Source organism: Cervus canadensis, chromosome 20 (genome assembly GCF_019320065.1).
Source record: "Cervus canadensis isolate Bull #8, Minnesota chromosome 20, ASM1932006v1, whole genome shotgun sequence".
NCBI lineage: Eukaryota > Metazoa > Chordata > Mammalia > Artiodactyla > Cervidae > Cervus > Cervus canadensis.
This window is the reverse complement of record NC_057405.1, coordinates 20,739,436-20,762,906: the sequence shown is the minus strand read 5'-3', so window position 1 is coordinate 20,762,906 and position 23,471 is coordinate 20,739,436. Positions and strand designations below refer to the sequence as shown.

The following is a 23,471-nucleotide window of genomic DNA, read 5'->3' as shown; positions in this document are numbered from 1 at the left end:
TTAACTTTCCTTGCACATTACGGAGTCTAACAATACTTAAGTAATATAATAGGGAAAACAAAATTACTTTTCTCCGAAAAGCAAATTTGGTATTTCTAATAATCAAGCAATTGCTGTGTTCAAGTGCTAAAGACCACAAAAGTGGACTCTGCAAATTATAATAATAAAGGCATGAGCCTAGAAAACTGAGCTAAAAATAGTATCTTACTCTTTAATGACTTATGAGCTGGTTAAAACTGCAAATGGCTTTGCTGAATACAATATGGAATTTCAAGATTCCATGTTCTATTACCTAGTCCTACCAGTTCCCAAGGGTCTCATTATACGTAACATGCTTTAAATGCTATTTGTTAAAAAACCTGTTTTTTTTTTTTTTTAAAAAAAGAACACTTTTTTTAAAAAAAAAACAAACACTAACAGGCTTTTCCCTAGACTCATTAGAACTATTAATTTTCATTCTTCCTTTTCCTGCACATGGTATATGCAACAGATAAAGTTTGTAAGTCATTATTCTCTGCTGAGCTTAGTAAAGTGCAGCAGATACATTTGGTATAAGAAAACAGGTGAAAGTAGACAGTTATGATATTAGCAAGATGTCATATTTGAAACAGGTCAACTTTGAAGGCAATACCAGTGATAATATATCTGTGCCAATATAGTTATAATCAAACTTGTGTTTGTTGTAATCCACTTTAATTTTCATGTTTGAGATACATCTTTTCTCCACATTTTAGTGAAGAATATTTTATGCCAGCTTAGGCTCTTTTGACTATCTCATCAATGAAAATAAAGAATATACTTTATAAGACATTCAATAAACCAGACATATATTCCTTCCCTCAGTGACCAATAAAGTCTTTAATATAATCTAATCTGCATGGTGAGTATAAACACAACAAGCACGGAAACTTCAAGCAGTAGAGCATGAAGAAGTATGTGTGGGAGGGATTTATAAAGTGGAGGAAAGATGAGCAATGAAGCAGCAAGAGCATCTCCGCCACAGGGCCTGGAGTCAGGCGTCTCTGAGGACACGCACAGGTGGGTGCTGCTCTGACCCAGGACCCACAAGCGTGGGAATGCCTCGGGGCATTTCTCCTCCAAGTAAACGTCTCTTCTTCTCCCTCAGCCCCTCTGTGTAACAGATTTGTCTATATTCTCTCTGATCCAGGCCTTTGGCGGTGGGATAGTTATTGTTTTGGAAATCTGGTCAACTCACTTACTCAAAATACTGAAAGAACCAATTCTCAGTGACTTGTGGTAATCAGCTCATCACGCTTATACGCTGACTCACTGCCACTCCAGAATCTAGCTGGGGCTTCATAAAATGTATTGACCATATACTCTAGTTTCCATATGTCCATATGTAGAAAATAACTTTTTAGATGCACTGTATCTCTTTGAAATTGAATTGACAAGATATGCTGCCAGAAAAGTGTGACTCAAAGCTCAAATATGTTCATTTCAAATAGTTCTATTCGGTTGAAATAATGAGACTGTTTTATCAACACTATTTTAAAGTTAATCTTTCTTCAATTTATGAGAAAAATGCCATTTAATTAACATGTTCTTTGAGTTCTCAATAGTGATTTAATCTTTATTTAGGAAAGTTTTGTGAATGCTCAATTATAGAAGTTTTTCTCCCTAAGAAACAAGGAGCAATGCAGTCAATTAATATGTCTTAATATTCTTCACCAATGCTTATAACTCAATAGACATTATCATGATAAAAATATATAGACAAATATGTAAATAAATATTTTATAATACATGTTGAACAAGCAAAGAAGCAATTTCCTTATTCAAAAATAACATTGAAAGTATCTCTTAGTTTTCAATTCAGTAGTGATATTAGAGCCATTATAAGTTATGAAGAAGTACCTATAATAGAAATAAAACACATGTCAAAGTTAGACAGAACCAGTATGGACACATTCTGGCAAAAGTGGGAGAAGACCTGATAGTTAAAATATTAATCATAATGTTTAAAAATCAGTGCTGAGAGATGTGAGGTTTTCATTAAACAATCTAAGAAGCCAGAACAGCTTTTTAAAAACTGGTTTATAGCAAAGATGATTGTCATTTTTTAATAAAATGAATCTGAGTTCTTTAACATCAGAAATTATAAAATACTGGGAAAAGTACAGGTATTATAACTAAAGGAAGTGGGAATAAATTCCATTATGTCATTCACTTTGGGAAAATGACAATCACTTTGTGCTTCCATTAATTGTCTGTAAAAGCCAAGTACATAGAAAATTTGTGAGGAATAATAAAAAAAGAACTATGTATGTGCAACATAGGAGATGGTCTTACTTGAATGCAGGCATTGTAAAAGCACAATTAAGACAGCCTTAATAGGAATTACCTTCTTTGCCCCTGAAATCAATGAGTTAGGTATTTGAGGTGAATGTATAAAGGATAAGTATATGTTTTAAATTTCTGTATATGGCCTAAACAAGGTCTGAAGAATTTCAGTTGCAGTTGGATGAATTCTTGTCATTCTAGATGGAAGATTTGGCTTTTGATCACTGCAACACCCAGGTGGTTACAAGTAGCCTCCTCTGATCCTGAGTGTAGAACTTTATAAAGCCACTCCCCCCACTCTCCAACCCTGGGGTACCCTGCAGGACAGCACTCCCCTTTGCATTATGTCTGTAGCTTCTGTTGCTGCATGCATCTTATATCATAGTCTTCCTCACTAGGTAGCGAGATTGGTTCCCATCTTGACATCCCCCATTGCCTAGCTTAGAGCCCAATAAAGATGTAGGCACTGACAAACTATTAAGTATTATATTGGAGAAACTGAGAGTTTTATTAGGAACAAAAACATAGGATAATATGTCATCTTGTTTTTATATAACACATATCTTCATAACAGATAAATTCATTTGCAACTCTGAAGAGTTTGGAAAATGTGTTCTGGTCTTATTAGTCAACAGAATGACTATTAACCTCTTTAAAAGGTCAATTCTATAAGAAACTCAAAGCTAAATGAATGATACTTACATTAGCCAAATGAGCTAGCTCTATCTCCAGGAATGAATCAGTTGTTTTGGGTTCAGGCCTTATGGTGACCACGATGATTTTGGAATTGACAACAGTATAATTTCTGAAACAGAATAATTATGATTAAAAGGAGAAAGGATTGAAAAGGAATATTAATTCCTATGTGCAGTACATGTTGTGATGACATTTTTAATAAATGTATCTAGGCAAAGACATAGAAACTGCACAAACAGATTTAAAACATGATCCTGAAGTAGTATTCATGGAAAGATATAGTTGATTTCTTGTTATAAATATACCCTACCTGGAACTAGAAAACTTTAAAGGGAAAAAGCTATTGCTGACTGTTACTATTTTAAATGCAGGAAAGATAGAAAAGCAATAGCGTTGACAAGCTTCCGATTACTTAAATCTGATTCACCTGTGAGATAGATGTATTGTGAATTCAAACCTTCAGGCAATCTTTAAAGGAATATAATCCATTTATCTCAAGGTGGACTTAACATTTTTGGTATCTAAGAGACCAGATACTTTTCTTGCAAAGTGCTGTCTTGGCATTTTTTTTAACTTTTTCAAAATTCATTAGGATGAATGACTGGTAAGTAGTGTAGAATGAAAACAAGTAGAATTTAAATATCAATAAATGTTGCTAATTACTGACCACCATTCATTTCAACAAAAGAGATTTTCAGGCCACTTCTTTATCTCAATATGCTAGATATAAGGAACACATTTGCATTTTGAAACATCTCACCAATATAGTTCACTCACAAAGAAGTTCACAAAATAATTATATTTATAAGCTATGAAAAATACCTATACGTATAAACCTATAAAACTGAACCAGATGTTTCTTGTACATGTTTTTATCCAACATGTATAAAGTGTTTTACACCTTCTATTATATAGAAATTTAAAGATTTTATTGTATTTGAGCTGTTTGAAGATGTATACATTCCTTCCTTCTTGATATGAAATAAAGCACCTGTTCTTCCACAAATCATTTACTATTCTGGGGAACTCATAACAGGTATCACGACAAACTCACTTAATTTTTCCATCATTTTTGTTGCATAAGGCAATATTTATAGTTAATAAAATTCATCACTTTTAAGTCAGTAGTCGAAAGCTTTCGGTAACTGTACCACCAAACCCAGACAACCCTCCAGTTTCCTTATGACTCTTTATACTTGATCCTTTCCCATCTCCATGGTTCCAGGAAACCACAGACAGGTTGTCACTGTAACTATGCCTTTTAAGAATTTCATTTAAATAAAATCATACAGTACATACACATTTGTATTTGATTTAATTTGTACACCATAATGCTTTTGAGATGCATCCATCCTGTTTGTCTTTATAGCTAAGTAGCATTTCATGATATGCAATTTCTGATCTACTCATCATTTCAATGAGCAATATTTAGGATGCTTCTGATTTTTAGCTTTTATGATTTTGAGTAGCTATTCCATATTTGCCTATTATGAATAACTGGTATGCATACATTCTGGATGACACATATTTTCACATGTCTCGAGTATGAGTAGAATTGCTTGCTCATGTGGTAAAAGCATGTTTAATTTTTTTAAGTTACTGCCATATGGTTTTCTAAAATGTCTATATCATCAAAGTTATATAATTCCAATATTGTAGAATCTTGTCAAACCTCACATTCTTTGTGAAAATGCTTTCTCTAATGAGATAATATTTGCCACAAGATTTCACTAGGAAAAAAAAATACCAAGTGTACCACACTTGCAGGAATATTTAGTAGCAGAGAGACTATAAACATATTCTGAGTGGGATAACATTTTAACCCATCTCTCTTGTATTTAGCAATGTCAAATAACAAAATTCTTTACTCATGAAGTTTCATGGTATCCAGTCTAACATCAAATAGTAAAAACAACAACAACAACAACAACAAAGTAATTTGTTTTTAATATTCTTTACAGGAGTGTGTTTGCAAACAATGAAGGGCTGGTTCACTGTTCTTTATTTCATTTAATATTAATGAGTCAGCTGAAGATAAGATATATTGAGAAGGATATAGAAGTAAGCTCTAAATGCCAAACTTTCTTTTCAAACTGACTTTTTCCTGTTTTTCCATAAGCAGAAGTGATCAGGGGACCAAAGGAGAGTAGATGGGATTAACTGTGAATTGATGCTAGGTATTAATTATATTAGCAGATCTGACAGGATTCCCAGAAACACTATATACATACGTATATATATCTTGTCATACATATGTATGTGTGTGTGTGTATGTATAAAACACTGGAGTTGGGGAAAATGCTCGTGTGTCACCACCAAAAAAAAAAAAAAATAAAATAAAATATTGAGATTTCTCCCACAGGACAGTCCTAGGACATAGACACAAGTTTCCTTCTCAGGAATGAATATATTTGAGTTCAGGGAGTTTACCTGAAACAAAAATATTTACACATTGCCCAAATTCAGTCTACTCCTTTATTCTGGTCTTGTTTATAAACCTGTTATCCTGCTATAAATAAAACCAAAAGATTATAAAATGCTAATTTTAACAACTGTTAGTTAAATTGATATTATACAGAAACTGTATTATTTTAGAAGATGTATAAGTGAATAATTTATTGGGATATACAGATGTGAGGATTCCAAATAGGAATTTATACTTTGTTAAGATATTTATGAAGTTCTCTTTGTGTTCGGGCTTGTGGAGATTTTAGCCTAAGGAAACTGGGCTGTGGAGAACCAAGTGGCTTAGATAAATTACTTTCTGTAGCATATTTAGTCTGTCACTCAATCAGCCTGGTGGAGAAGGTTCCTGGAAGATGAATTCCACCTTATGGCTTTTGGTAAGTATGTGTGTATGTTTTAGGGTTAACTTATATGCAGAGTACATCATGAGAAATGCTGGGCTGGATAAAGCACAAGCTGGAATCAAGATTGCTGGGAGAAATATCAATAACCTCAGATATGCAGATGACACCACCCTTATGGCAGAAAGTGAAGAAGAACTAAAAACCCTCTTGATGAAAGTGAAAGAGGAGAGTGAAAAAGTTGGATTAAAGCTCAACATTCAGAAAACTAAGATTGTGGCATCTGGCCCCATCACTTCATAGCAAACAGATGGGGAAACAGTGTCAGACTTTACTTTCTTGGCTCCAAAATCACTGCAGATGGTGACTGCAGCCATGAAATTAAAAGGCGCTGGCTCCTTGGAAGGAAAGTTATGACCAACCTATGTAGCATATTAAAAAGCAAAGACATTACTTTGCCAACAAAGGTCCGTCAAGGCTATGGTTTTTCCAGTGGTCATGTATGGATGTGAGAGTTGGAGTATAAAGAATTCTGAGCACTGAAGAATTGATGCTTTTGAACTGTGGTGTTGGAGAAGACTCTTGAGAGTCCCTTGGACTGCAAGGAGATCCAGCCAGTCCATCCTAAAGGAGATCAGTCCTGGGTATGCATTGGAAGGACTGATGCTGAAGGTGAAACTCCAGTACTTTGGACACCTCATGCGAAGAACTGACTCATTTGAAAAGACCCTGATGCTGGGAAAGATTGAGAGCAGGAGGAAAAGGGGATGACAGAGGATGAGATGGTTGGATGGCATCACCGACTCAATGGACATGAGTTTAGGTGGACTCTGGGAGTTGGTGATGGACAGGGAGGGAGGCCTGGCATGCTGCAGTCCATGGGGTCGCAAAGAGTCAGACACGACTGAGCAACTGAACTGGACTATGTATATGTAGCAGGGAGAGCAACTATGTGTTCATATGTGTAATATCTTTATTTAGAATACATTTGGGAAGGGATATGCATTAATGTATTTATGGAGATGGATATTCTCATCACATTTATGTGAGTACCCCTTTCACTTTGTGTTATTAATATATACTAGCTCTATCACAGCACCCATTAATACTATGTATGTCTCTCCTTCCATAAGATTTTAGTTCAAGGAGGACAATATTAGTATCCAGCATTTATGTATCCTGAGTACGTTATGTTTGGCACATTTTAGTGATAACACATATTTGAATGACACTGACAATATACCAAAAAAATATTATACTTTTGACCAAGTTTTAAAATATAATGTCAGTATCACAGTATCCAAATATTTAGTGAAGGAAAAGCAAGCAAATACACATTATGCAGTGGTTCCTTTTAAAAAATATGCAGTGTACAAAATTACTTTAATTTATTCCATCAACTTGTTCTAATTTGCATAAGTGAGTAGCTGGCCCCGTGTGTGTCATGTCAGACTTTGTGATCTGCTAATGCTTCCTGGCTGGGTTCACATTTGTATTCACTGCTAGAAAAGCAGATCTCACAGCTAAATGGATTTCATGACTAAAGTTCTTTCTTGTCCTTGAGATTTGTGCTAGTCAGAACCTAAAACATTTTAAAATGTGTAGAGTTCTTTATTCAAAGAAGGCTCAAGTTATTCTTCACATTTTTAAAAAGGCTTAAAGTAGCATAGGGTACATGACCCATTTCTTAAAGAGAGTAAAAAAGTGATGACAACATGCAATGCATCGCTTTACAAGAGACTCACTTTAGGTATAAGGTCAGGGACAGGTTGAAAGTGAAAGATGTAAAATGATACTCCTTAGAGATGGTAACCCACAGAGAGCAGGAATGGATCTATTTCTATCGACAAAACAGACTTTAAGCAAAAACTATAATAAGGGACAAAGAAGAATATTAGTTAATGATAAAAGGGTCAATTCACCAGGAGGATACATAACAATTATAATATATGTACCTAAAAAGAAGTTTTCACACTGTTCTAAAAGTTCTAGGGCCCACAACAGATTTCCCAGCCTGGGGATCGGCAAAGAGACTGAGAACCCCCAGGGAATTTGACTTTGGAGGCCAGTGGGATTTGATTACAGAACTAACTTACACAGGACTGGGGAAACAGACTCTTGGAGGGCACAAACAAAACCTGTGCACACCAGGACCCAGGAGAAAGGAGCAGTGACCCCAAAAAAGACTGAGCCAGACTTGCCTGTGAGCATCCAGGAGTCTCCGGTGGAGGCGTGGGCCGACAGTGGCCTGCCACAGGGTCAGGGACACTGAATACAACATTCTTGGGAGTTGTGGGGAGTGCTGGCATAAATCCTTTTGAAGGAGGTCACCTATCATTGTTTGGTCTCAGGTCTAACAACTGGGAGGGAACACAGCCCTGCCCATCAACAGGAAATTGGACTAAAGATTTACTGAGCATGCCCTCCCCCCACAATCAGAGCAAGATCCAGATTACCCCATAGCCAGTCCCTCCCATCAGGAAGTTTCCACAAGCTTCTTATCCTTAAACTTCAGAGGTCAGACAGAATGAAAACCACAATCACAGAAAACTAACCAAACTGATCACACTGATCACAGCATGTCTAACTCAAAGAAACTATAAGCCAAGCTGTGTATGGCCACCCAAGACGGATGGGTCATGGTGGAGAGTTCTGACAAAACATGGTCCACTGGAGAAGGGAATAGCAAACCACTTCAGTGTTCTTCCCTTGAGAACCCTGTGAACAGTATCGGTAGGTAGTTAAAATAGGAAAGAGGAGTCCAAAACAGCAGTGGCTAAAAGACACAGGGGAAAGCATGTGAAAATGGAACAAAAGAAAATCCATGGATGGAATGAGAAACTCAGGTGAAACAAACACATCCCCTTCCTGGTGAGTCCTAATTTGCACAGAGCAAGTGAGGGGGAAGGAAAAAACTTATAAAAGAGGGAGTCAAATCAGGCTGAGGCCTCTCCTTGGGGGTGACCTGCCCTCACGCCTTGAGGGCGTACGATCCTTTGTTTGCCGAATAAAGCTCTGAGCCGTAAACAAGCTGTAACACTGGTCCACCATTTCAAATCTTTGTTGCGGTGCAACAGAACCAAGGAAATTAAATCACTCTCCCAACAACATGAAAAGGCAAAAGGATATGACACTGAAAGATAAACTCCCCAGGTCGGCAGGTGCCCAGTATGCTACTGCAGAAGAGCGGAGAAATAACTCCAGAGAGAATGAAGAAATAGAGTCAAAGCGAAACAACACCCAGTTGTGGATGTGATGTGATGGAAGAAAGGTCCAATGCTGTAAAGAGCAATACTGCATAGGAACCTGGAAAGTTAGGTCCATTGATCAGAGTAAATTGGAAGTGGTCAAACAGGAGATGGCAAGAGTGAACGTTGACATTTTAGGAATCAGTGAACTAAAATGGACCAAACCCATTAAATGGGTGAATTTAACTCAGATGACAATACATCTATTACTGTGGGCAAGAATCCCTTAGAAGAGATGGAGTAGCCCTCATAGTCAACAAAAGAGTCTGAAATGCAGTACTTGGGTACAATCTCAAAAATGACAGAATGATCTCTGTTTGTTTCCAGGGCAAACCATTCAGTATCACAAGGCTATGCCCAAACCACTGAAGTCAAAGAAGATGAAGTTCAATGGTTCTACAAAGACCTACAAGATCTTCTACAACTAACACCAAAACAAGATGTCCTTTTCATCATAGGGGACTGGAATGCAAAAGTAGGAAGTCAAGAGATACCTGGAGTAACAGGCAAGTTTGGTGTCGGAGTATGAAATGAGGCAGGGCAAAGGCTAGCAGAGCTCTGCCAAGAGAACACACACCCTCTTCCAACAACACAAGAGAAGACTCTACACATGGACATCATCAGATGGTCAACACCAAAGTCTGATCGATTATATTCTTTGCAGCCAATGATGGGGAAGCTCTATACAGTCAGCAAAAACAAGACCAGGAGCTACTATGGCTCAGATCATGAACTCCTTATTGCCAAACTCAGACTTAAGAAAGTAGGGAAAATGACTACACCATTCAGGTAAGACCTAAATCAAATCCCTTATGATTATACAGTGGAAGTGACAAATAGATTCAAGGGATTAGATCTGATACACACAGTGCCTGAAGAACTATGGATAGAGGTTCATCACATTATATAGGAGGCTGTGATTAAAACCATTCCCAAGAAAAAGAAGTGAAAAAAGGCAAAATGGTTGGCTGAGGAGGCCTTACAAAGTGCTGAGTAAAGAAGAGAGCAAAAGCAAAGGAGAAAAGGAAAGATATATCCATCCGAATGCACAGTTCCAAAGAATAGCCAGGAGAGATAAGAAAGCCTTCCTCAGTCATCAATGCAAAGAAATAGAGAAGAAGAATAGAATGGGAAAGACTAGAGATCCATTCAAAGAAATTAGAGATACCAAGGGAACAATTAATGCAAAGATGGACACAATAAAGCACAGAAATGGTATGGACCTAACAGAAGCAGAAGATATTAAGAAGTAGTAGCAAGAATACACAGAAGAACTATGCAAAAAAGACCTTCATGACCCAGATATCCACAATGATGTGATCACTCACCTAGAGCCAGACATCCTGGAATGTGAAGTCAAGTTGGCCTGATAAAGCATGACTACGAATAGACTAGTGGAGGTGATGGAATTCCAGTTGAGCTATTTCAAAACCTAAAAGATGATGCTGTGAAAGTGCTGCACTCAATATGACAGCAAATTTGGAAAACTCAGCAGTGGCCACAGAACTGGAAATAGGCAGTTTTCATTCCAATCCCAAAGAAAGGCAATGCCAATCAATCTTCAAACTGCTGCACAATTGTGCTCATCTCACACGCTAGCAAAGTAATGCTCAAAATTCTCGAAGCCAGGCTTCAACAGCATGTGAACAAAGAACTTCCAGATGTTCAAGCTACACTTAGAAAAGCCAGAGGAAACAGAGATCAAATTGACAACATCCTTTGGGTCAAAGGAAAAAACAAGAATATTCCAGCAAAGTATCAACTTCTGCTTCACTGACTCTGCCAAAGCCTTTGACTGTGTGGATTACAACAAATTGTAGAAAATTCTTAAACAGGTGGGAATACCAGACTACCTGCCTCCTGAGAAATATTTATGCAGGTCAAGAAGGAACAGTTAGAACCAGATATGGAATAATGGACTGGTTCAAAACTGGGAAAGGAGTATGTCAAGGTTATACATTCAGTTCAGTTCATCTCAGTCACTCAGTCGTGTCTGACTCTTTGTGACCCCATGAATCGCAGCACACCAGGCCTCCCTGTCCATCACAAACTCCCGTAGTTTGCTGAAACTCATGCCCATCGACTTGGTAATGCCATCCAACCATCTCATCCTCTGTTGTCCCCTTCTCCTCCTACCCCCAATCCCTCCCAGCATCAGGGTCTTTTCCAATGAGTCAGTTCTTCGCATGAGGTGGCCAAAGTACTGGAGTTTCACCTTCAGCATCAGTCCTTCCAATGAACACCCAGGACTGATCTTCTTTAGGATGGACTGGTTGGATCTCCTTGCAGTCCAAGGGACTCTCAAGAGTCTTCTCCAACACCTTAGTTCAAAAATATCAATTCTTCACTGCTCAGCTTGCTTCACAGTCCAACTCTCACATCCACACATGACCACTGGAAAAACCATAGCCTTGACTAGACGGACCTTTGTTGGCAAAGTAATGTCTCTGCTTTTTAATATGCTATCTAGGTTGGTCATAACTTTCTTTCCAAGGAATACGCATCTTTTAATGTCATGGCTGCAACCACCATCTGCAGTGATTTTGGAGCCCAAAAAAATAAAGTCTGACACTGTTTCCACTGTCTCCCCATCTATTTCTCATGAGGTGATGGGACCAGATTCCATGATCTCAGTTTTCTGAATGTTAAGCTTTAAGCCAACTTTTTCACTCTCCTCTTTCACTTTCATCAAGAGACTTTTTAGTTCCTCTTCACTCTCTGCCATAAGGGTGGTGTCATCTGCATATCTGAGGTTATTGATATTTCTCCCAGCAATCTTGATTCCAGCTTGTGCTTCCTCCAGCCCAGCGTTTCTCATGATGTACTCTGCATATAAGTTAAATAAGCAGGGTGACAACATACAGCCTTGACATAGTCCTTTTCCTATTTGGAACCAGTCTGTTGTTCCATGTCCAGTTCTAACTGTTGCTTCCTGACCTGCATATAGATTTTTCAAGAGGCAGGTCAGGTGGTCTGGTATTCCCATCTCCTTCAGAATTTTCCACAGTTTATTGTGATCCACACAGTTGAAGGCTTTGGCGTAGTCAGTAAAGCAGAAATAAATGTTTTTTCTGGAACCCTCTTGCTTTTTCGATGATCCAGCAGATATTGGCAATTTGATCTCTGGCTCCTCTGCCTTTTCTAAAACCAGCTTGAACATCTGGAAGTTCATGGGTCACGTATTGCTGAAGCCTTGCTTGGAAAATTTTGAGTATTACTTTATTAGAGTGTGAGATGAGTGCAATTGTGTGGTAGTTTGAGCATTCTTTGGGATTGCCTTTCTTAGGGATTGGAAGGAAAACTGACCTTTTCCAGTCTTGTGGCCACTGCTGAGTTTTCCAAATTTGCTGGCATATTGAGTACAGCACTTTCACAGCATCATCTTTCAGGATTTGAAATAGCTCAACTGGAATTCCATCACATCCACTAACTTTGTTCCTGGTGATGCTTTCTAAGGCCGACTTGACTTCACATTCCAGGATGTCTGGATCTAGGTTAGTGATCACACCACTATGATTATCTGGGTCATGAAGATCTTTTTTGTACAGTTCTTCTGTGTATTCTTGCCACCTATTCTTAATCTCTTCTGCTTCTGTTAGGTCCATGCCATTTCTGTCCTTTATCGAACCCATCTTTGTGTGAAATGTTCCCTTGGTATCTTTAATTTTCTTGAAGAGATCTCTAGTCTTTCCCATTCTATTGTCTTCCTCTATTTCTTTGCATTGATCACTGAGGAAGGCTTTCTTTTCTCTCCTGGCTATTCTTTGGAACTCTGCATTCAAATGGGAATATCTTTCTTTTTCTCCTTTGCTTTTCGCTTCTCTTCTTTTCACAGCTATTTGTAAGGTCTTCTCAACCATTTTGCCTTTTTGCATTTCTTCTCCATGGGGATGGTCTTGATCCCTGTCTCCTGTACAATGTCATGAACCTCTGTCCATAGTTCATCAGACTCTCTATCAGATCTAGTCCCTTAAATCTATTTCTCACTTCCACTGTATAGTCATAAGGGATTTGATTTAGGTCATACCTGAATGGTCTAGTGGTTTTCCCTACTCTCTTCAGTTTAAGTCTGAATTTGGCAATAAGGAGTTCATGATCTGAGCCACAGTCAGCTCCTGGTCTTGTTTTTGCTGACTGTATAGAGCTTCTCCATCTTTGGCTGCAAAGAATATAATCAATCTGATTTCGATGTTGACCATCTGGTGATGTCCATGTGTAGAATCTTCTCTTGTGTTGTTGGAAGAGGGTGTTCCCCTCTTCCAACCAGTGGAAGAACCAGTGCGTTCTCTTGGCAAAACTCTGTTAGCCTTTGCCCTGCTTCATTCCATACTCCAAGGCCAAATTTGTCTGTTACTCCAGGTGTTTCTTGACTTCCTACTTTTGCATTCCAGTCCCCAATAATGAAAAGGACATCTTTTTTGGGTGTTAGTTCTAAAAGGTCTTGTAGGTCTTCATAGAACCATTCAACTTCAGCTTCTTCAGCATTACTGGTTAGGGCATAGGCTTGGATTACCATGATATTGAATGGTTTGCCTTGGAAACAAATAGAGATCATTCTGTCATTTTTGAGACTGCATCCAAGTACTGCATTTCGGACTCTTTTGTTGACCATGATGGCTACTCCATTTTTTCTAAGGGATTCCTGCCCACAGTAGTAGATATAATGGTCATCTGAGTGAAATTCACCCATTCCAGTCCATTTTAGTTCACTGATTCCTAGAATGTCGACATTCACTCTTGCCATCTTCTGTTTGACCACTTCCAATTTGCCTTGATTCATCGACCTAACATTCCAGGTTCCTATGCAATATATATATTACCCTGTTTATTTAACATATATGCAGGGTACATCGTGTGAAATGTCATGCTGGATGAATCACAAGCTAGAATCAAGATTGCTTGGAGAAATATCATAACCTCAGATATGTAGATGAACCACCCTTATGGCAGAAAGTGAAGAGGAATTAAAGAGCCTCTTGATGAAAGTGAGAGGAGAGTGGAAAAAGCTGGCTTAAAACACAACATTCAGAAAACTAAGATCATGGCATCCGGTCCCATCACTTTAAGGCAAATAGATGCGGAAACAATGGAAACAGTGATATACTTTATTTTTTTGGGGGGGGCTCCAAAATCAGTGTGGATGGTAACTGCAGTTGTGAAATTAAAAGAGGCTTGCTCCTTGGAAGAAAAGTTATGACAAACCTAGACAGTGTATTAAAATGCAGAGACATTATTTTGCCCACAAAAGTCCATATAGTCAAAGCTATGATTTTCCAGTAGTCAGGTATGGATGTGAGAGATTGACAATAAAAAAGGTTGAGCAGTGAAGAACTGATGCCTTCCAGCTGTGGTGCTGGAGAAGAGTCTTGAGAGTCCCTTGGACAGCAAAGAGATCGAACCAGTCAATCCTAAAGGAAATTGGTACTAAGTATTCATCGGAAGGACTGATGTTGAAACTGAAGCTACAATACTTTGGCCACCTGATGCAAAAAGCTGACTGATGCTGGGAAAGACTGAAGGCAGGAGAAGAAGTTGACGACAGAGGAAGAGCTGGTTCCATGGTATCACCGACTCAGTGGACATGAGTTTAAGCAAGCTCCGAGATGGTGAAGGACAAGGAAGCCTGGTGTGCTACCATCCATGGGATTGCAGAGCAGAACACGACTGAGTGATGTGCAACAACAATTGCACAACAGTTTTGAAAAGAACAAAAACTACACAATCATCTCAACTGATGCAGAAAATTCAGTTGAAAATTTCAATACTGTATAATGATAAAATCTTTCAACCAATTAGGTTTAGAAGGAATGTACCTCAACATAATAAAGGCCATCCTGAAAAACCCTCAGCTAACATCATTCCCAATGCTGAAAAACCAAAATTGTTCACTGTAAGTTGATGAACAAAGGAAGTATGCAATATATTGTCACTTCTATTCAAACTAGACCTAGAATTGTTAAAAAGTAGGGCTTTTGTAATAGCCTAACAATCTGGAAATTAAAAGAAACAAAAAGCAACCAAATTGGAAAGGAAGAAACAAATTTATCTCACTTTCATGTGAAATGACCTTAAAATGTAGAAAACCCTAAAGACTCCACCAAAACCCTCTTAGAACTAATAAACACATGAATAAGTTATAAGACCCAAGATTAACACACAAAAATCATTTGCATTTATGTACACTAACAATGGGGGTTCCCTGGTGTCTTAGTGGTTAAAAATCCACCTGCCAGTTCAGGATCCCTGGGCTGGGAAGATCCCCTGGAGAAGGAAATTGTAACCCACTCCAGTAACTTTCCCTGGGAAATCCCATGGACAGAAGAGCCTGGCGGGCTACAGTTCATGGGGTGAGAAAAGAGGTGGACATGAATTAGTGAACTAAACAAGAACACAAGCAATGAATAATCCTAAAAGGAAATTAGGAAAGCAATCGCATTTGCAACAGCATCAAAGAGAATAAAATACTTAGGAGTAAACTTAACCAAGGAAGTGAAGAATTGTATACTGAAAACCAAAAAACATTGTTGAAAGAAATTAAAGACAATACAAGCAAATGGAAAGACAACCTGTGTTCATGAACAGAAAGACCTAATACAGTTAAAATTTCCATAATACCCAAAGCAATCTACAGATCAATGCAACCCATATCAAAATTCTAATGACCTTTTTGCAGAAATAGAAAAAAAATTCTAAAATTCATATGGAATCTGAAAAGATTCTGAATAGTCAAAACAATCTTTAGAAAGAATATGAAAGCTGGAGGTACCATACCTCTTGATTTCAAAACATGTTACAAGGTGATAGTAAGTGAAAACAGTATGGCACTGGCATAAAGACAGATGATAGAACATATAAACATCAATTGAATAGAATAGAGAGCCTAGAAATAAACCCTCACATACATGGTCTAACTATTCTTGACAAGGTTGACCATAAAATTTGAAACAATAAAACTCTTAGATTAAAACATGGAAGAGCTTTATGACTTTGAATTTAGCAATGATTTCTTTGATATGACACCAAAAGTACAGGCAATAAAAGTTAAAATAGATATGTGGTACTACATATGTATGTCATATGTCTTTAAAAATAGTCAAGAAAACAACTGTCAGAGTAAAAATTCTAGTATGTAATAAGACAGAATATGTATAAGCTATATATATGATAAAGGATTATTATTGAGAATATATAAATAAATTCTAAAATGAAAACAGTAAGACTGAGAAAAGGACAAGAGACTTAGATATCTCTAGGAAGGTTATACGTGAAAGGTCAATAAGTATATGCAAAGATACTCAAACATCACTAATTATCATGGAAAGGCAAATCAAAATCACAAGGAAATATCACTTCACATCCATTAGGATGGCCACTGTCAACAAAACAGAAAATCACAAGCAGTGAATAGGTCGTGGGGAAATTGGAAGCCTTCTGCACTGTTGGTGAGAATGTGAAATGGTGTAGCTGCTATGGAAAACAGTACACAGATTCTTCAAAACTCAAAAGTTTAATTACCATATGATCTACAAATCCCACTCCTAGTTATATATCCTAAAAAATTGAAAACAGGATCCCGAATAGATATTGATACACTCATGTTCACTGCAGTAGCCAAGAGGTGGAGGCAACCTAAATGTCTATTGACAGATGAATGGATAAAGAAAGTAAATTAATACAGATGATGGAATATTATCCAGCCTTAAAAAAGAAGGAAATTCTGTGTTATGTTACAACACGGATAAATTTTGAGGACATGATGCCAAGTGAAATAAGCCAGTAATAAGAAGACAAATACTGTATGATTTCATTTATACAAGGTTACCTAAAATAGTCAAATTTTCAGAAGCAGAAAGTAGAATGGTGGTTTTGGGGGCTAGGAGGAGGAGGTAAAAGGGGAGTTGCTGTTTAAGAAATATGCAAAGTGAAAAAATTCTAGAAATCTGTTGCACAATAGATATCATAGAGTCAACACTACTATTCTGTACACTTTACAGTGGTTAAGATGGTAAATGTTAGGTGTTTTTTACTGCATTTTGGGCTTCCCAGGTGACACTAGTGGTAAAGAACTCGCCTGCCAATGCAGGAGACATGAGAGACGCGGATTCAATTCTGGGTCCGGAAGATCCCCTGGAGGAGGGAATGGCAAGCCACTCCAGTATTCTCGCCTGGAGAATCCTATGGACAGAGGAACCTAGTGGGCTACAGCCTATGGGGTCACAAAGAGTCAGACATGACTGAAGTGACTTAGCACTAAACAAATGTAACGCAGTGTTAAAAAACAAATATCAGTAGAAGGGATTGTGGAACTAATCATGCAAATAAAATGTAGCCAGATAAGGTACAGTAAAAAGGAGTTAATGATTTAATAAAAATGTTAAAATTACTGTAGCCTCTTTCTATTTTTAAAAGTATAGTTCATGCAGCTTCTAACCTGAAAGTTTTCATAATTGTTTTAAATGAGCTTTTCAATTAAAATAAAGCCAAAATAAAATAGGTGATTTCATATATTCCAGGAAACGGAGACTTCATCGAAATCATTAAGCTAAATACATTTACTTTTAAAAAAAATTTAGTTTTATATTGAAGTATAGCTGATTTACAATGTCGTGTTAGATCAGGTATACTGCACAGTGATTCAGTTATACATATAAATACACCAATTATTTTTCAGATTCTTTTCCCATATAGATTAGTACAGAGTATATTGCATATCTTCCTGGGTTATATAGTAGGTCCTTGCTAATTATTTACTTTATACAATGTAGTGTGTATATCTTAATCCCAAACTCCTAATTTATTTCTCTCCCCCTTTCCTCTTTGGTTACTATAAATTTGTTTTCTATGTCTGTAAGTCTGTTTCTGTTTTCTAAATAAGTTCATCCCTATCACTTTTTTATATTCCCAATAGAAGTGATATCATATGATATTTGTCTTTGACTTATTTCACTTAGTGTGACAGTCTCACTTATGTTTAATACTAAAATCAGCTGATAGCTGCTAAAAGTAGTTGGGCTAACTTAGAACTTCAAAAACAAATGACAATTTCAAGTTAAGTAACACCTAGACCCACAGTGAAGCTAAGTCATCAGGGGTTTAAATTCACTGTAAAACAGTATGGCTAAATTAAACTCATTAAAAAAAATATACTGACTTTTTAATATTATAATATTTTATAGTGTTAGTCATAAAAATTTGTTACCCCATGGACAATGTTAATTTTTAATGTCCTCACCATAGGACATTATAAAAAGACACAGACTACTAAAAAACTACAGTATGTCACTGCAAACTCAGAAAGTTCAAAATCTGGTCCTCAAACTGAAGACAACATATCTTTGGTGCAACTCAGTATTTCAGACAGATTACTTTCATGATGTGTTGGTATAAAAGTGATTATGTTTTTGTTTTTCTAATATTTACAATATTTTCTGGTTCATTGCTATTCCTGTTTGCTTTTAATTCCTATAAATTAGGAACTCAAATGGGCTCTATTTCCCAAATATGAAAAAAATTAGCATCATTTATCTCTTATTAGGTTGGTGCACTTGACAGCATATTTATGTGATTTTGCATTATTGATTTTTTTTTCCGTTTTGAAAAAATAGTTTTCATGTTACTGGCTAATGAAAATGTTAAGTTTTTTGTTGTTGTTTATCCATATTTTTCCTAGCACATTAATACTATAGTGTAATTTGCATATAATTTTAATTAGATCCTTTATAATGAATGTTAATAGCTTCGTTTATGCACATTTTTTCTTTTTTTTAAAGCAGGACTACATCTTCCATCTGGAGGAGGACATGGCAACCCACTCCAGTATTCTTGCCTGGAGAATCCCATGGACAGAGGAGTCTGGTGGACTACAGTCCATGGGGTCACAAAGAGACTGACATGACTGAGCGACTAACCACAGCATAGCACATCTATACATCCTACAAGGAAAAGTACACATTACTCCCATACTCAAAAGTATAGTAATTTTCCTACACAGCTGGAACTTGGCTTTATTAGATGAATTAGACAATGGGTTGATTACAACTGTTTCTTGAACTCTTTGGCTTGAATGCATGTTTGGATATATTTTTCTTCCTTAGAGATAATTTCTATCAGTTAATCATGCATTTTTACAGGCTCCTGGAATTACCAAACTGTCCTACTAAAATGTACTGCAATTAAACCTTCAACAGGGTAAGAACTCACCAGGCGGTGGGTGGTGGTTAGTTCACTAATGTGCACAGGGTCTCTGTGAATGCTCTCAGCACCCCCAAAGGACCCCTGACCTTTGCTGGTCAGCTTTCAGTGATCAGTCTCAAAAGCGGTCACGTAGGGTGGGAAGGGTCCAGCCCTTGGTGTCGGTAGCCTTGACTGGGGCCACCAAATTGACCCCAAGCACTTTGAGGTACCCATGCATGGCTACCTCCCCCTGGGCCTTTCAAGTTTTTCTGCAGAAGATATACATGTATCCAAGGGAATGTAGAAATCTGTACTACTCGAAGAAATAGATATGTGAGCATCCAGAGGCAGCAAGACAGTGAAAGATAATGGTTTTGGAAAACCAAAGACTTGAGGTGGATTAGAACCCACCCACCTTTCGGATATAGCATCTTGGGCTCAGTTCTCTTGTTGGCAGAATCAGAGTCTGGACAGAACTAACCTCTAAAGGGCCTCTGGCATTGGCTCTGTGCTTTTTACTGTGAGACATTATTCTGAAGAATACAATTGGGAGGCTGAGAATAGCCCTTAGTTAGTTTGGACTTGAGTAGAGCACATTTCCTTCAGATGGAGTCACAATCTGAACCCACTTAATTGTAAAAGGAAAAACAATCCAACAGTAAAATTGAGGTTGCAGTTTGAAGAAGAGTTGAAGGTATATTAGGGAAAGGGAAAAAAAACAACTATCTAAATGAAAGAGTCAATATGCAAAGTTATTGCTGCCTTTATATTAAGGGAAAATTCTAAATGATATCTATTCGAAACATGATCAACTTCTTGGTCTGCACCAGGGCAATTATGCAAAGTATTATTTTAAAAATACTGTATCAAAATATAAAATTCCTGGAGATTTAACAGCAAGCCTCACATTATTCTGTGTATGGGAAGCTTGGCTCCAAAATATTCAACAGATAATTATTAGCAAAATGATCACAGAATAAAATGTGTCACGAATATCTGACAAATTATAACTAAACATATAGAGTAAATTTGTATATTTTTTCATGTTGAATAAGAAGATATGTCTTTTTTCTATTGGATTCAGTTAGCACAGTCAAATTTTACAGTGAAGCAACAAAATGTATTTTATTCCTTTGTTCCTAAAATATTTCAATAGTATAAAAAGAAGGCAGAAAGCCAAAGAATTGATGCCTACGAACTGTGGTGTGGGAGAAGACTCCTGAAAGTCCCTTCAACTTCAAGGATATCAAACCAGTCAATCTTAAGGGAGATCAACCCCAAGTACTCTTTGGAAGGACTCATGCTGAAACTGAAGCTCCAATATTTTGGTCATCTGATTCAAACAGCCAACTCACTGGAAAAGACCCTGCTGTTGGAAAAGGTTGAGGGTAGAAGCAGAAGCGGGCATCAGAGGATGAGATGGCTGGATGGCATTACTGATGCAATGGGCATGAACTTGGGCAAACTTCGGGAGATGGTGAGGGACAGGGAGGTCTGGCGTGCTGCAGTCCATGGAGTTGCAAAGAGTTGGATATGACTGGGCAACTGAACAGCAACATAAACACTAAACTTCTATGTACCTCAATTTTTAAAAAACTGGCTTTTGAGATAGAATATTTTATCATATAGAGACAATTATTCCAGTAAACATTTCTTGTGCATTTATTATTTATTAAGCACTGTTCTGGGAGTTCTGAGAATAGAGGAGATTTAAAAGCATTAAGACAGTTGGGTGAGGAGGGATGTTGCATAGTGAATAGTTGTTGAGTGACTATATAACAAAGGCATCACTCTTGTCTTCTGAAAGGCTTCTTCTACCCACTAGACTTTCTGGAACAATTTTTTGGAAAGGAAAAAAAAAACTGAGATTGTTTAGTGGTGTACATCACTGTACAGTGCGAAATCAAAGAAAATGAGGAGGAAATGCCAATATCTTACCTTTAAAAGAGTGCTTAAACAAACTTTTCATCCTAAGCATTCTATGGTCATTATTTCTAATGAATCTAAAGGTGAATGTTGTCTTCCTATAGTCATTTACCTGATTACTTCATCCTTAGAAAGTGTAAGTGGGTGTACATAGTCACAATTCTTATATAAAGATTATTAAGAACTTCAAATAAATTGTCAGAACGCTAAGATTCTACAATTTTGCTGAAATAAAGACAAGGAATTTTTGAAGTTAAAAGGAACCTTTGAGTTCAACTCCACGATTTACACATAAACAGTCAGTGGCTTGCCCATTGGTTAATCTGAATCTCTGTCACAGGTAGTGCCAGTGGAGACAGTTCTGGACTTTTTCAGTTTATGCATTAAACTGCCCACAATGTTGCCATTAGTCCTCCCATAAGTGACCATTGCTTCTGCCATGATGTAAAAAATGTTGAAAGTTTTTTGTTTTTTTTTTTACAAAGAGGCCAATATCCCTAGATAAATTTCCAATTCCCTTCACTCCATGAATTTATAAAACTTAGAATAATCTGACTTTGTGTAGGTGAGCAAGTTCTATGGTGTTATTCAAAACAAGATCAATCATAATGCAACTCTGTTTAACATGTAGCAGTGAAACTAATTCACAGTCTAAAGCATTATACACTGAGTATTTCATTTGCATTCACTATGTCCCTCTGCAGCAAACAGAATGAATGTCGCACATAAAGGTGCTTCTATTTTAAAGTTGAACTGAAGCAGATGATGACTGAGTGACTGAAAAGCTTATAAATTTCTTGTTATGTTCAATTGAAATTAAAATCCAAATCATCTGATTTTGAGTTAGTGCCTAATCTAGAATTCTTGCAAGATTAGCTTTACACAAACAGCCAATGGAAATAAGGGGCTAACTTTGAGTATCTTTTAACTTTCTCCTCAAATAAATATCATACACAGAGATAGAGGCAGTGTAACTACAAATCAGTTTTAGCTGCGAGTAACTGCATAGACCAATGTGTTTTAATAAAACCCGTGGAAAAACTGCACGTGAAAGAATTAGCTTTGAAAAGGTGTTAGTAGAACCAAAGGAACCACAAACCTATTAAAATTCAGGAAGCCCAATTTCCATCCAGAGAAGAACAGAGTTAAAGAAAGCTAGATTTCTGAGTTGTCTCTGTGGTTGAAACCTCGCCCTGGATGACACACCAACTCTATCAATTTGCTCCACATAGATTTTCTCCAAATAATCTTGAATAGTCACTGCAACTGTTGTTTCTTTCTTGGGAGATCTTTTCCTACTGGACTGAACTCTAATTGTTTTTATTTATTAGCCCATTTGTTATGCCCCTGGTATAATGTACACATCAATTTTCAGTCTCTCCCCTCGAAAAACTTAGCGCTTTACTCGCGAGGGAGTGAAGAAGTACTCACAGCCCTGGGGCTGTATTTAACTAAAATACAGTTTTGTCTAAGTTCTCCACAGTGAGCCCTGGTGGAGCAAACAGGTCATCAAGAGTGAGGAGAGCATCATCCAGAGAGAGGGCCACCTTGCTTTCTGTGTGCATGAGTCCTCAGTCATTCAGTTCTGTCTGACTCTTTGCAACCCCATGGACTGTAGCCCACCAGGCTCCTCTGTCCGTGGGGAATCTCCAGGTAAGATACTGGAGTGGGTTGCCATGCTCTCCTCCAGGGGATCTTCCTGACCCAGGGACTGGGCCCGGTCTCTTGCATCTCCTACATAGCAGGCAAATTCTTTACCACTGTACCACCTGGGGAGCCCATGTTTTTGTTTCTGTTTTTTTTTTCTGTGAAAGTGAAGTGAAAGTCGCTCAGTCGTGTCCGACTCTTTGCGACCCCATGGAATTCTCCAGGCCAGAATACTGGAGTGGGTAGCCTTTCCCTTCTCCAGGGGATCGTCCCAACCCAGGGATCGAACCCAGGTCTCCCACATTGCAGGCAGATTCTTTTACCAGCTGGGCCACAAGGGAAGCTCAAGAATACTGGAGTGGGTAGCCTATCCCTTCGCCAGTGGATCTTCCAGACCCAGGAATCAAACTGGCGTCTCCTGCATTGCAGGCAGATTCTTTACCGATCTGGTAAACCAGTTAAGACAGCAGAGCAAATAAATTAATGTTGGAAGAATTACTATTTGTAATTGTTTCTTTTTAATGTCTGGGAGGAAAGGAATCAATGGATTTCTTCCAAAATTACTCCTCTAATTGAACAACAGCATTTTTTCTTAATGTAACTGTAATTGGATATTTATTTAGAAGCAAATTGAGATCTTGAGCCGATGAACAAAATGTGTGTTCTCAGC

General features: G+C 37.6%; 1 protein-coding gene across 2 annotated transcripts in view; it reads right to left on the bottom strand.

Annotated features, from left to right (window-relative positions):
* ADGRB3 (adhesion G protein-coupled receptor B3) overlaps window positions 1-23,471 on the bottom strand; it is an 851,399-nt gene that overhangs the window by 372,331 nt on the left and 455,597 nt on the right. For both annotated transcript variants that reach the window (XM_043439524.1, XM_043439523.1), the window contains one exon: window positions 3,007-3,109. In XM_043439524.1, the coding sequence (XP_043295459.1) occupies window positions 3,007-3,109 (103 nt within the window). The remainder of the gene's footprint in view (window positions 1-3,006; window positions 3,110-23,471) is intronic.